We start from the raw sequence: 13,189 nt of genomic DNA, 5'->3' as shown, positions 1-13,189 counted from the left end.
AGCAGGAGACATAGCTGACCTACCTAATACGTAGTTCACAAGCAGAGGGAAAGAGGCAAAATGAGGAGGCAAAGGAATATATTCCAAGTAAGGGAACAGGACAAAACCCCAGAAAAGGAATTAAGTGAAACAGAAATGAGCAACCTGCCTGACAGAGAGTTCAAACAAAGAGTGTTAAGGATGCTCACTGATGTGGGGAAAAGAACAGATGAAATCAGTGAGAATGTCAACAAAGAAATGGAAGATATAAAAAAGAACCAATCAGAAATGAGAAATACAATACTGGAAATGAAAAATTCACTGGAGGGACTCAAAAGCAGAGTAGAGAATACAGAAGAACGGATCTGTGAGCTGGATGAAAGACTAGAAGAAATTACCCAAGCTGAACAGGTAAAAGAGAAAAGAATTAAAAAGAGTGAGGACAGTCTAAGGGACCTCTGGGACAACATCAAGCGCACTAACATCCATGTTATAGGTGTCCCAGAAGGCGAAGAGCGAGACAAAGGGGCAGAGAATCTATTTCAAGAAATAATAGATGAAAACTTCCCTAACCTAAGGAAGGAAACAGACATTCAGGTACAGGAATCACAGAGAGTCCCAAACAAGATAAACCCAAAGAGGCCCACACCAAGACACATCATAATCAAAATGTCCAGAATTAAAGATAAAGAGAGAATCCTAAAAGCCTCAAGAGAAAGTCAAGTTACATACAAAGGAAACCCCATAAGGCTATCAGCTGACTTCTCAGCAGAAACCTTACAGGCTAGAAGAGAACTGTACGATATATTTAAAGTGCTAAAAGGAAAAAACTTACAGCCAGGAATACTCTACCCAGCAAGGTTATCATTCAAAATGGAAGGAGAGATCAAAAATTTCCCAGACAAGCGAAAATTAAAGGAGTTTGTCACCAAGAAACCAGTGCTACAAGATATGTTAAAGGGACTGATTTAAGGGGAAAAGAGAAGACCACAAATAGGAAAAATTATCTATTTCCATGATAAGAGGATAATGGATACAAATGCACAAAAAAGAGGTTAGATATGTATCAAAAACATAAAAGGAGGGAGGAGGGGAGTTAAAGAGTAGAGCTTTCAGACAGAGGTCAAACTAAAGAGACCATCAATTCTATATAGAAGAAGGAAGGAACAGAGAAGGACTACTAAAACACTGAGAAAAAAAAAAGTTAAAAAATGGCAGTAAGTACATACTTATCAATAGTTACTTTAAATGTCAACGGAATAAATGCTCCAATTAAAAGGCACAGGGTGGCTGATTAGATAAAAAAACAAGACCCATATATATGCTGCATACAAGAGACACACTTCAGACCTAAAGAGACTCACAAACTGAAAGTGAAGGGATGAAAAAGATACTCCATGCAAATGGCAATGAAAAGAAAGCTGGGGTAGCAGTACTCATATCAGACAAAATAGACTTTAAAACAAAAACTGTAAAAAGAGACAACGAAGGGCATTACATAATGATCAAGGGAACAATCCAACAAGAGGACATAACACTTGTAAATATCTACGCACCCAATGTAGGTGCACCTAAATATATAAAGCAATTATTAACAGACATAAAAACAGAAATAGACAGTAACACAATAATAGTAGGAGACTTTAACACTCCACTTACACCAACGGATAGATCATCCAAACAGAAGATCAATAAGGAAACATTGGCCTTAAATGATACACTAGAACAGATGGACCTAGTAGATATATACAGAGCATTCCATCCAAAAACCAAAGAATACACGTTCTTTTCAAATGCACATGGAATATTCTCCAGGACTGATCACATATTAGGCCACAAAACAAGCCTCCATAAATTTAAGAAGATTGAAATAATACCAAGCATCTTTTCTGACCACAACGGTATGAAACTAGAAATCAACTATAGGAAGAAAATCAGAAAAGCCACAAATACGTGGAGATTAAACAAAATGCTACTGAACAATGACTGGGTCAACAAAGAAATCAAAGAAGAAATCAAAAAATACCTGGAGACAAATGAAAATGAAAATACGACATGCCAGAATTTATGGGATACAGCAAAAGCGGTTCTAAGAGGGAAGTTTATAGCAATCCAGGCCTATCTCAACAAACAAGAAAAATCTCAAATAAGCAATCTAACAATGCACCTGAAGGAACTGGAAAAATAAGAACAAACAAAGCCTAAAATCAGTAGAAGAAGGGAAATAATAAAAATCAGAGCAGAAATAAATGAAATAGAGACCAACAAAAAATAGAAAAAATTAATAAAACCAAGAGTTGGTTCTTTGAAAAGATAAACAAAATTGACAAACCTTTAGCTAGACTCACCAAGAAAAAAAGAGAGAAGGCACAAATAAGTAAAATCAGAAATGAAAGAGGAGAAATTACAACAGACACCTCAGAAATACAAAAGATTATAAGAGAATACTATGAAAAGCTATATGCCAACTAATTCAAAAATCTGGAAGAAATGGGTAAATTCTTAGAATCATACAACCTTCCAAAACTGGATCAAGAAGAAGTAGAGAATTTGAATAGACCAATCACCAGTAAGGAGACTGAAACAGTAATCAAAAACCTCCCCAAAAATAAAAGTCCAGGACCAGACGGCTTCCCTGGTGAATTCTACCAAACATTCAAAGAAGACTTAATACCTATCCTTCTCAAACTCTTCCAAAAAATTGAGGAGGGGGGAAGCTCCCTAACTCATTCTATGAAGCCGACATTACCCTGATACCAAAACCAGACAAGGACAACACAAAAAAAGAAAACTACAGGCCAATATCACTGATGAACATCGATGCAAAAATCCTCAACAAAATACTAGCAAATTGCATACAATAATACGTTAAAAAGATTATACACCATGATCAAGTGGGATTTATTCCAGGTATGCAGGGATGGATTAACATGCAATATCAATCAACGTGATACACCACATTAATAAAATGAAGAATAAAAAGCACATGATCATCTCAATAGATGCAGAGAAAGCATTTGACAAGATACAGCATCCATTTATGATAAAAACTCTGAATAAAATGGGTATAGAAGGAAAGTACCTCAACATAATAAAGCCCATATATGAGAAACCCACAGCTAATATCATCCTCAATGGTGAAAAACTGAAAGCTATCCCTCTAAGAACAGGAACCAGACAAGGATGCTCACTCTCACCACTCCTATTTAACACAGTACTGGAAGTCCTAGCCAGAGCAATCAGGCAAGAGAAAGAAATAAAAGGTATCCAAATTGGAAAGGAAGAAGTGAAACTGTCACTATTTGCAGATGACATGATTTTCTATATAGAAAACCCTAAAGAATCCACCAGAAAACTTTTAGAAGTAATAAACGAATATGGTAAAGTTGCAGGATACAAAATCAACATACAAAAATCAGTTGCATTTCTATACACTAACAACGAAGTAGCAGAAAGAGAAATTAAGAATACAATCCCATCCACTTACACCAATGGATAGATCATCCAAACAGAAGATCAATAAGGAAACATTGGCCTTAAACGACACACTAGAACAGATGGACCTAGTAGATATATACAGAGCATTCCATCCAAAAACCGAAGAATACACGTTCTTTTCAAATGCACATGGAACGTTCTCCAGGATTGATCACATATTAGGCCACAAAACAAGTCTCCATAAATTTAAGAAGATTGAAATAATACCAAGCATCTTTTCTGACCACAAAGGTATGAAACTAGAAATCAACTATAGGAAGAAAATCAGAAAAGCCACAAATACATGGAGATTAAACAAAATGCTACTGAACAATGACTGGGTTAATGAAGAAATCAAAGAAGAAATCAAAAAATACCTGGAGACAAATGAAAATGAAAATACGACATGCCAGAATTTATGGGATACAGCAAAAGCGGTTCTAAGAGGGAAGTTTATAGCAATACAGGCCTATCTCAACAAACAAGAAAAATCTCAAATAAACAATCTAACAATGCACCTAAAGGAACTGGAAAAAGAAGAACAAACAAAGCCCAAAATCAGTAGAAGAAGGGAAATAATAAAAATCAGAGCAGAAATAAATGAAATAGAGACCAAAAACAATAGAAAAATTAATAAAACCAAGAGCTGGTTCTTTGAAAAGATCAACAAAATAGACAAACCTTTAGCTAGACTCACGAAGAAAAAAAAAGAGAGAAGGCACAAATAAGTAAAATCAGAAATGAAAGAGGAGAGGTTACAACAGACACCTCAGAAATACAAAAGATTATAAGAGAATACTATGAAAAACTATATGCCAACCAATTCGACAATCTGGAAGAAATGGATAAATTCTTAGAATCATACAACCTTCCAAAACTGGATCAAGAAGAAGTAGAGAATTTGAATAGACCAATCACCAGTAAGGAGATCGAAACAGTAATCAAAAACCTCCCCAAAAATAAAAGTCCAGGACCAGACGGCTTCCTGGTGAATTCTACCAAACATTCAAAGAAGACTTAATACCTATCCTTCTCAAACTCTTCCAAAAATTGAGGAGGGAAGCTCCTAACTCATTCTACGAAGCTGACATTACCCTGATACCAAAACCAGACAAGGACAACACAAAAAAGAAAATTACAGGCCAATATCACTGATGAACATCGATGCGAAAATCCTCAACAAAATACTAGCAAATCGCATACAACAATACGTTAAAAGATTATACACCATGATCAAGTGGGATTTATTCCAGGTATGCAGGGATGGTTTAACATTCGCAAATCAATCAACGTAATACACCACATTAATAAAATGAAGAACAAAATCACATGATCATCTCAATAGATGCAGAGAAAGCATTTGACAAGATCCAGCATCCATTTATGATAAAAACTCTGAATAAAATGGGTATAGAAGGAAAGTACCTCAACATAATAAAGACCATATATGAGAAACCCACAGCTAATATCATCCTCAATGGTGAAAAACTGAAAGCTATCCCTCTAAGAACAGGAACCAGACAAGGATGCCCACTGTCACCACTCCTATTTAACATAGTACTGGAAGTCCTAGCCAGAGCAATCAGGCAAGAGAAAGAAATAAAAGGGATCCAAATTGGAAAGGAAGAAGTGAAACTGTCACTATTTGCAGATGACATGATTTTATATATAGAAAACCCTAAAGAATCCACCAGAAAACTTTTAGAAGTAATAAACGAATATGGTAAAGTTGCAGGATACAAAATCAACATACAAAAATCAGTTGCATTTCTGTACACTAACAACGAAGTAGCAGAAAGAGAAATTAAGAATACCATCCCATTTACAATTGCAACAAAAAGAATAAAATACCTAGGAATAAACTTAACCAAAGAGGTGAAAGATCTGTACACGAAAACTATAAAACATTTCTGAAAGAAATTGAAGAAGACACAAAGAAATGGAAAGATATTCCGTGCTCTTGGATTGGAAGAATTAACATAGTTAAGATGTCCATACTTCCTAAAGCCATCTATAGATTCAATGCAATCCCTATCAAAGTTCCAACAACATTTTTCACAGAAATAGAACAAAGAATCCTAAAATTTATTTGGAACAACAAAAGACCCCGAATAGCTAAAGGAATCCTGAGAAAAAAGAACAAAGCTGGAGGTATCACACTCCCTGATTTCAAAATATACTACAAAGCTATAGTAACCAAAACAGCATGGTACTGGCACAAAAACAGACACACAGATCAATGGAATAGAATCGAAAGCCCAGAAATAAACCCACACATCTATGGACAGCTAATCTTTGACAAAGGAGCCAAGAACATACAATGGGGAAAAGAAAGTCTCTTCAACAAATGGTGTTGGGAAAACTGGATAGCCATATGCAAAAATGAAAGTAGACTCTTACCTTACACCATACACAAAAATTAACTCCAAATGGATTAAAGACTTGAATGTAAGACCTGAAACTGTGAAAGTTCTAGAAGAAAACATAGGCAGTACGCTCTTCGACATCAGTCTTAGCAACATCTTTTCAAACACCACATCTGACCGGGCAAGAGAAACAATAGAAAAAATAAACAAATGGGACTACATCAAACTAAAAACTTCTGCACAGCAAAGGAAACCATCAACAAAACGAAAAGACAACCTAACAATTGGGAGAAGATATTTGCAAACCATACATCTGATAAGGGCTTAATCTCCAAAATATATAAAGAACTCATGCATCTCAACAACAAAAAAACTAACAACCCAATTAAAAAATGGGCAAAAGACCTGAACAGACATTTCTCCAAAGAAGATATACAGATGGCCAACAGACACATGAAAAGATGTTCAAAATCACTAACTATCAGGGAAATGCAAATCAAAACAACAATGAGATATAACCTCACGCCCGTCAGAATGGCTATAATTAACAAGACAGGAAACAACATGTGTTGGAGAGGTTGTGGAGAGAAGGGAACTCTCATACACTGCTGGTGGGAGTGCAAACTGGTGCAGCCACTATGGAAAACAGTATGGAGATTCCTCAAAAATTCAACGATAGAACTACCATATGATCCAGCTATTCCACTGTTGGGTATTTATCCAAAGAACTTGAAAACACCAATTTGCAAAGGTACATGCACCCCTGTGTTCATTGCAGCCTTATTCACGATAGCCAAGACTTGGAAGCAACCTAAGTGCCCATCAAGGGACGAATGGATAAAAAAGCTGTGGTATATATACACAATGGAATACTACTCAGCCATAAGAAACGATGAAATCCAGCCATTTGTGACAACATGGATGGACATTGAGGGCATGATGCAAAGTGAAATAAGTCAGAGGGAGAAGGTCAAATACCGTATGATTTCCTTCATTAAGTAGTAGATAATAACAACAATAAACAAACACATAGGGACAGAGATTGGATTGGTGGTTACCAGAGGGGAGGGGGGGGGGGAGGAGGGTGAAAGGGATAATTGGGTACATGTGTGTGGTGATGGGTTGTAATTAGTATTTTGGTGGTGAACATGATGTAATCTATGCAGAAATAGAAGTACAATGATGTACACCTGAAATTTTTACAATGTTATAAACCAATGTTACTGCAATAAACAAAAAATTTAAAAAAAAAAAAAAAAAAGAAAGTTAGAATGGATATTCACATTTCCTGATAATGGTCAGGTAATGATTCACTCAGGGAATATAATAGATCTGGGTTAACATAATTTTTCAGCAGCGCTACTGTTATGAGCTGGATTGTATCCCCCCCAAGTTTATAAGTTGAAGTCCTATTCCCCAGCACCTCAGAATGTGACTGTATTTGGACATAGGGTCTTTACAGAGGTAATTAAAGTAAAATGAGGTCATTATGGTGGGCCCTAATCCAGTCTGACAGGAGTCCTTATAAGAAGAGGAAATTTGAATACAGATTTGTACACAAGGAAGATGACGTGAAGACACAGAGAGGAGACAGCCATCTACAAGCCAAGGAGAGAGGCTTCAGAAGAAACCAATCCTGCCAATACCTTGATCTTGGACTTTTAACCTCGAGAATTGTGCAAAAATAAATTTCTGTTGTTTAAAAAAAAAAAAAAAAAAAAAAAAAAAGAATACAATCCCATTTACAATTGCAACAAAAAGAATAAAATACCTAGGAATAAACTTAACCAAAGAGGTGAAAGAGCTGTACATGGAAAACTATAAAACATTGCTGAAAGAAATTGAAGAAGACACAAAGAAATGGAAAGATATTCCGTGCTCTTGGATTGGAAGAATTAACATAGTTAAGATGTCCATACTTCCTAAAGCCATCTATAGATTCAATGCAATCCCTATCAAAATTCCAACAACATTTTTCACAGAAATAGAACAAAGAATCCTAAAATTTATTTGGAACAACAAAAGACCCCGAATAGCTAAAGGAATCCTGAGAAAAAAGAACAAAGCTGGAGGTATCACACTCCCTGATTTCAAAATATACTACAAAGCTATAGTAACCAAAACAGCATGGTACTGGCACAAAAACAGACACACAGATCAATGGAATAGAATCGAAAGCCCAGAAATAAACCCACACATCTATGGACAGCTAATCTTTGACAAAGGAGCCAAGAACATACAATGCAGAAAAGAAAGTCTCTTCAACAAATGGTGTTGGGAAAACTGGACAGCCACATTAAAAAAAAATGAAAGTAGACCCTTACCTTACACCATACACAAACATTAGCTCAAAATGGATTAAAGACTTGAATTTAAGACCTGAAACTATGAAAATTCTAGAAGAAAACATAGGCAGTACGCTCTTCGACATCGGTCTTAGCAACCTATTTTCAAGCACCATGTCTGACCAGGCAAGAGAAACAATAGAAAAAATAAACAAATGGGACTACATCAAACTAAAAATCTTCTGCACAGCAAAGGAAACCATCAACAAAACGAAAAGACAACCTAACAACTGGGAGAAGATATTTGTAAACCATACATCTGATAAGGGCTTAATCTCCAAAATATACAAAGAACTGATGCATCTCAACAACAAAAAAACTAATAACCCAATTAAAAAATGGGCAAAAGACCTGAACAGACATTTCTCCAAAGAAGACATACAGGTGGCCAACAGGCACATGAAAAGATGTTCAAAATCATTAACCAGCAGGGAAATGCAAATCAAAACTACAATGCAATATCACCTCACGCCCGTTAGAATGGCTGTAATTAACAAGACAGGAAACAACATGTGTTGGAGAGGATGTGGAAAGAAGGGAACTCTCATACACTGCTGGTGGGAGTGCAAACTGGTGCAGCCACTATGGAAAACAGTATGGAGATTCCTCAAAAAATCAAGGATAGAACTACCATATGATCCAGCTATTCCACTGCTGGGTATTTATCCAAAGAACCTGAAAACACCAATGCATAAAGATACATGCACCTCTGTGTTCATTGCAGCGTTATTCACAATAGCCAAGACTTGGAAGCAACCTAAGTGCCCATCAAGGGACGAATGGATAAAGAAGATGTGGTATATATACACAATGGAATACTACTCAGCCATAAGAAACGATGAAATCCAGCCATTTGTGACAACATGGATGGACATTGAGGGTATTATGCAAAGTGAAATAAGTCAGAGGGAGAAGGTCAAATACCGTATGATTTCCTTCATTAAGTAGTAGATAACAACAACAATAAACAAACATATAGAGACAGAGATTGGATTGGTGGTTACCAGAGGGGAAGGGGGGAGGGAGGAGGGCAAAAGGGATAATTCGGCACAGGTGTGTGGTGATGGGTTGTAAGTATTTGGGTGGTGAACATGATGTAATCTATGCAGAAACAGAAGTATAATGATGTACACCTGAAATTTATACAATGCTATAAACCAATGTTACTGCAATAAACAAAAAATTTTTTAAAAAAATAATAGCAAAAAAAAAAAAGAGAGGAAGATTGGCAACAAATGTTAGCTCAGGGCCAATCTTCCTCAAAGAAAAAGAATTGGATTTCTTTTGGATACTCAGAAAAAATAGAAGCTTGATGCTTCGCAATTTCAGAAGTAGAGTCCACCCTTCACCATGTTATATGAATTTCCCCCTGGGAAGTAGGTGAGAAGGGGACATGTGCTTATTCTGGAGATGCCTCCTCACCCTCAATTTTCAGTGGCCATATGCCTCAAGAGTGAGGCATGTGCCAATTATCACAGTCAGACCTGTGGCCTGGAGGAGTCCGCAGCATAGGAAGGGAGATGTGATTGTGTGTGTGTGTGTGTGTGTGTGTGTGTACACACACTGTAATACAAGGAAGAGTGTGGAGGCCCCCAGGCATCCCCAACTTAATTGGCCCTGAAATACAACTCTTTCTTTCTCAAACTTACTCCTTCCTTTCTTTTCCCTAACTTGTTTAATAGCCTCACCACCTGCTAGGGCATCGAAGCTTAAAACCCGAGCCATTTACAACTTCTACTTTCTTTCAGTCCAGCACAATCACTGTCACCAAGTCCTGCCACTTACACTTCCAAAACGAGTCTCTACAGCCCCTCACTTCCACTGCCACTCCCTGGAATCCACAGTGGGCACCTCCTGCCTGAACAGTTATAAGGCCGCCTGAGAGGTCTCCTGCCCCATTCTCGGCACCCGCAGTGCCACCCTCCGTTCCACTACCGGAGTGACTTCTAAAATCCGAGTCTGGTCACCTCCTGTGTCTGCTCAAATGCAACACTGGTTCCTGGCTGCCAACTGCCACGCTGGCAATTCCTGAATCATGCAGGGTGCTTGTTAAAAAGAATCTCCTATGGAATCAGGATTTCTGGGAGAGGGAACCAGAAAATGTGCATCTTTAATGGGCACGCTGAGTGGGTCTGAGGTGAATTTATATTCAAGAGTTCCTGGGATACGAGAAGAAAGTCAAATTCCATGGCATATCCTACAAGGCCTCTTTGATCTACGGCCCGTCCTCTCCTGCCACTCACCCCACGCATCCTGAACTCCCGTAACAGGGGAGAACTGGCTGCTCCCAGCTCTGCACGGACTTCTACCCTTCACCACGTCTGCATGCGGGATGCCTTCTGTCCAGAAAGCCCTAATCGCCTCTCTACTTGGCAGAATTCTGTAGGTCGTTCAAAGCCCTGCTCAAATGTTCTCTCCTGTGGGGGGTGTGTCATCTAACACCCCTTCCCACTCTCTGTTCCAAGTAACCATCCTCCCCTGTCCCCCATGGCCAAAGTCCACCTTTCCTAGAACTTTTACCCCCATCACAATTATCTGTGTACGTATAAGCTTCCCTTGATCTGAGCGCAACCACCTTCTGTTATTCTTTGTGTTAAACTCGGAGCTAGGTGCTGGGGATATATCAGAGAGACATAACAAATGTTAATTAATTTAAACAAATAACTTGAACTTGATATGTACAATTTGCTATGAGAACATGAAGGAAGGAGAAATGACTTCTCACAGACTGTGACATCTGAACAGAAGGAAAGAAAGAAAAACAGAAAAGTGCTAATAATGGTGGCAGAAATTGTTAGTTGTCTATCCCAGCATGCATTCTCCCTTTCTTTCTTCCTGCTGCCTGGAATAGGGATGAAATGGCTAGAATTCCAGCAGCCATTTTAGATCACAAGGCAACACATAAATGTCAGCAGAGGAAAGAGAAGAAACCTGGGTCCCAGACGACACCATGAAGTTTCTGGACCAGCCCCACAACGTCTATCCCCAGAAATCCTTTATGTAAAAGTAAAACCGACTTGTATCTTGTTTGAATCACTCTTAGGTTTGAGTTTGTACCATTTGCAGCTGAAACTAATCTTAATTATTGCATAGGATGGTGATGGTGAATCCACAGAAGCTCCATTTTCGTGGAGAAACAGGATGTGGGTAGCCTGGATAGGAAAGAATAGCATTTTAGGCTTGAGAGATATTTGTATATCTTGGGAAAGAATTCATGGAAGAAGCAGGCCTTGTTTGTTTGGGTGTTTGTTCCAGCAGATGTCTCAAGAGACGGGAGTCTGGCTCAAAGTGCCGCTGGCTTGAACTGTGTTTATTTTTCATATTTGGTGGATGGCATCTTTGGAGGAAGGAAGTGGGAGCAGGGACCCAGAAGCATCCTGTCGTGGCAGGTCCTGGGGAGAAACAGGGGGGTCAGGACTAACATGGGGGCTGGGGGCGGGCAGGGACTGAGGAACAGAGCTGTCACTGACTCGGGTTTGGAGGGACCACGCCAGTTCTCGGGTCAGGGTCGGCGCACGTTCCCGTCTCAGGGGCCTTGGATGTGGCAAGGGCCGAGTCCGCCGCCGGCGTCTCCACCAGCCCTTTGGGAGACTTCGGGTTCACACTGCACGGGGTTGAGAGATCACTTTCCTCTGTGCGGGGTGGGGCTCGTGCCTGAGGGGGCCTTGCCAGCTCCCAGACAGAGGCAGAAAGAGGAAGAGAAAGGAGATTGGGGTCCGGGGGGTGACGGAATGGAAACTAAGGGAGGGAGAGAGGAGTGTGTGAAGGGACGAGGCTGGGGGGACGAGGGAAGGAGGAGGTGTGTGTCGTGGGGCCCGGTCAGTAGAAGAACAATAACCCACAGCAGCCTGAGAGCAGAGGAGGCCGCCCGACAACCAACGAGGACACTGCTGCCGAGCTTCGGGCTGCCTTAACATTCATTTTAGGGGTGGGCCCCGCGGCGCCGGGGTTAAGTGCCTGCTCTCTGCTGCTGCTGGCCCTGGCCCGGATCCTGGGCACACAGATGTACCGCGTATCAGGCCATGCTGTGGCGGAGTCCCATATAAAAGTGGAGGCAGATGGGCACGGATGTTAGCCCAGGGCCAGTCTTCCTCAGCCAAAAAAAGAGGAGGACTGGTATGGATGTTGGCTCAGGGCTGACCTTCCTCACAAAAAAAGAAAATTCATTTTCATTGTTGCTTCTTCCTGCCTAAGCCACCTCCACCCCCTCCACTTTTCTCTGAGTCACTACAGTCAACCCCGAAGCCCAGAAATTTCCTCTCAGTTCTCTAAACCAAAACCCCGGGAAACACTAGGCAATGGACAGCTCTTTCCAGGTTCCTTCCTCACATCAAGACCCTACGTTTTCTGAGCACATAATGCTCCATGACCGCTTTTTGACCCCTCGACACTTCTGGGCAGGTCCTGGCTCCACCACGAAGCAGAGCGTCTCCCAGTGCAGGTGTCAACAATCACCCCCGCAGGCCGAGCGCTGACGGGACGCCAGGCTCCCCGGTAACCAGCCTCCAGGGCGCCCAGTCCTCACCCCAGGTCCAGGGGAGAAGGTGCTCTTATTCGCCCCCTTGTGCAGAGGGGGACACGGGGACACGGGGCCTCACCTGGCGGCCGTTCACGCAGAAGCGCAGCTCGGCCGCCCCGGCCATGGCGCCGGGCGCGGGCTCGCTCCGGGGAGGGCAGCCGGACGCGGGGACGCGGGCGGGCGAGTGAGCGCGGCCGCCGGAGCCTGCAGCGCCCCAGCCCGGCGCGGAGAGTCCGCAGCGCGAGCTCGGGGCCCGGAAGGCGTCGCCGGGAACGGCCCTCCCCGGACGTGAGGCGTCACCGGCGCCGGCCTGCGCGGCCGCTGGCGGCACCCGCGGCTCCCCCGGGCCGGGGCGGCGGCCGCGACCTTAGTGCACAGGCTCAGCGGCTCTGCAGCCGCATCTGAAGTCCGGGAAGAGGAGGGCTCGGTGCCCCCTGCCCCCGCGCCTGCTGCAGTCTGGACCCTTAGTAGTTGATACACCAGCACCGTGACCCCGACTTTGC

The 13,189-nt window shown here is 41.3% G+C and overlaps 1 protein-coding gene across 2 annotated transcripts in view; it reads right to left on the bottom strand.

Annotated features, from left to right (window-relative positions):
• The window catches only part of LOC101388239 (aldehyde oxidase-like), a 49,641-nt gene extending 36,716 nt beyond the window's left edge, over positions 1-12,925 (bottom strand). The window contains exons 1-2 of one of the 2 annotated variants that reach the window (XM_087435741.1): positions 12,766-12,910; positions 11,225-11,559 (exon numbers count right to left, since the gene is read on the bottom strand). In XM_087435741.1, coding sequence (XP_087291867.1) covers positions 11,225-11,227 — 3 coding nt within the window. In that variant the 5' untranslated portion in view covers positions 11,228-11,559; positions 12,766-12,910. Of the gene's footprint in view, positions 1-11,224; positions 11,560-12,765 lie in introns of both variants that reach the window. The other variant, XM_087435740.1, reaches the window with a different exon arrangement.
• Between the last annotated feature and the right edge of the window lie 264 nt (positions 12,926-13,189).

The sequence above is a fragment of the Ceratotherium simum genome, chromosome 9 (genome assembly GCF_057802395.1).
Source record: "Ceratotherium simum simum isolate JZ-2026a chromosome 9, ASM5780239v1, whole genome shotgun sequence".
NCBI classification, from domain to species: Eukaryota; Metazoa; Chordata; class Mammalia; order Perissodactyla; family Rhinocerotidae; genus Ceratotherium; species Ceratotherium simum.
Note: the sequence above shows the minus strand (reverse complement) of the source record. Positions and strands in the feature narration are given on the sequence as shown.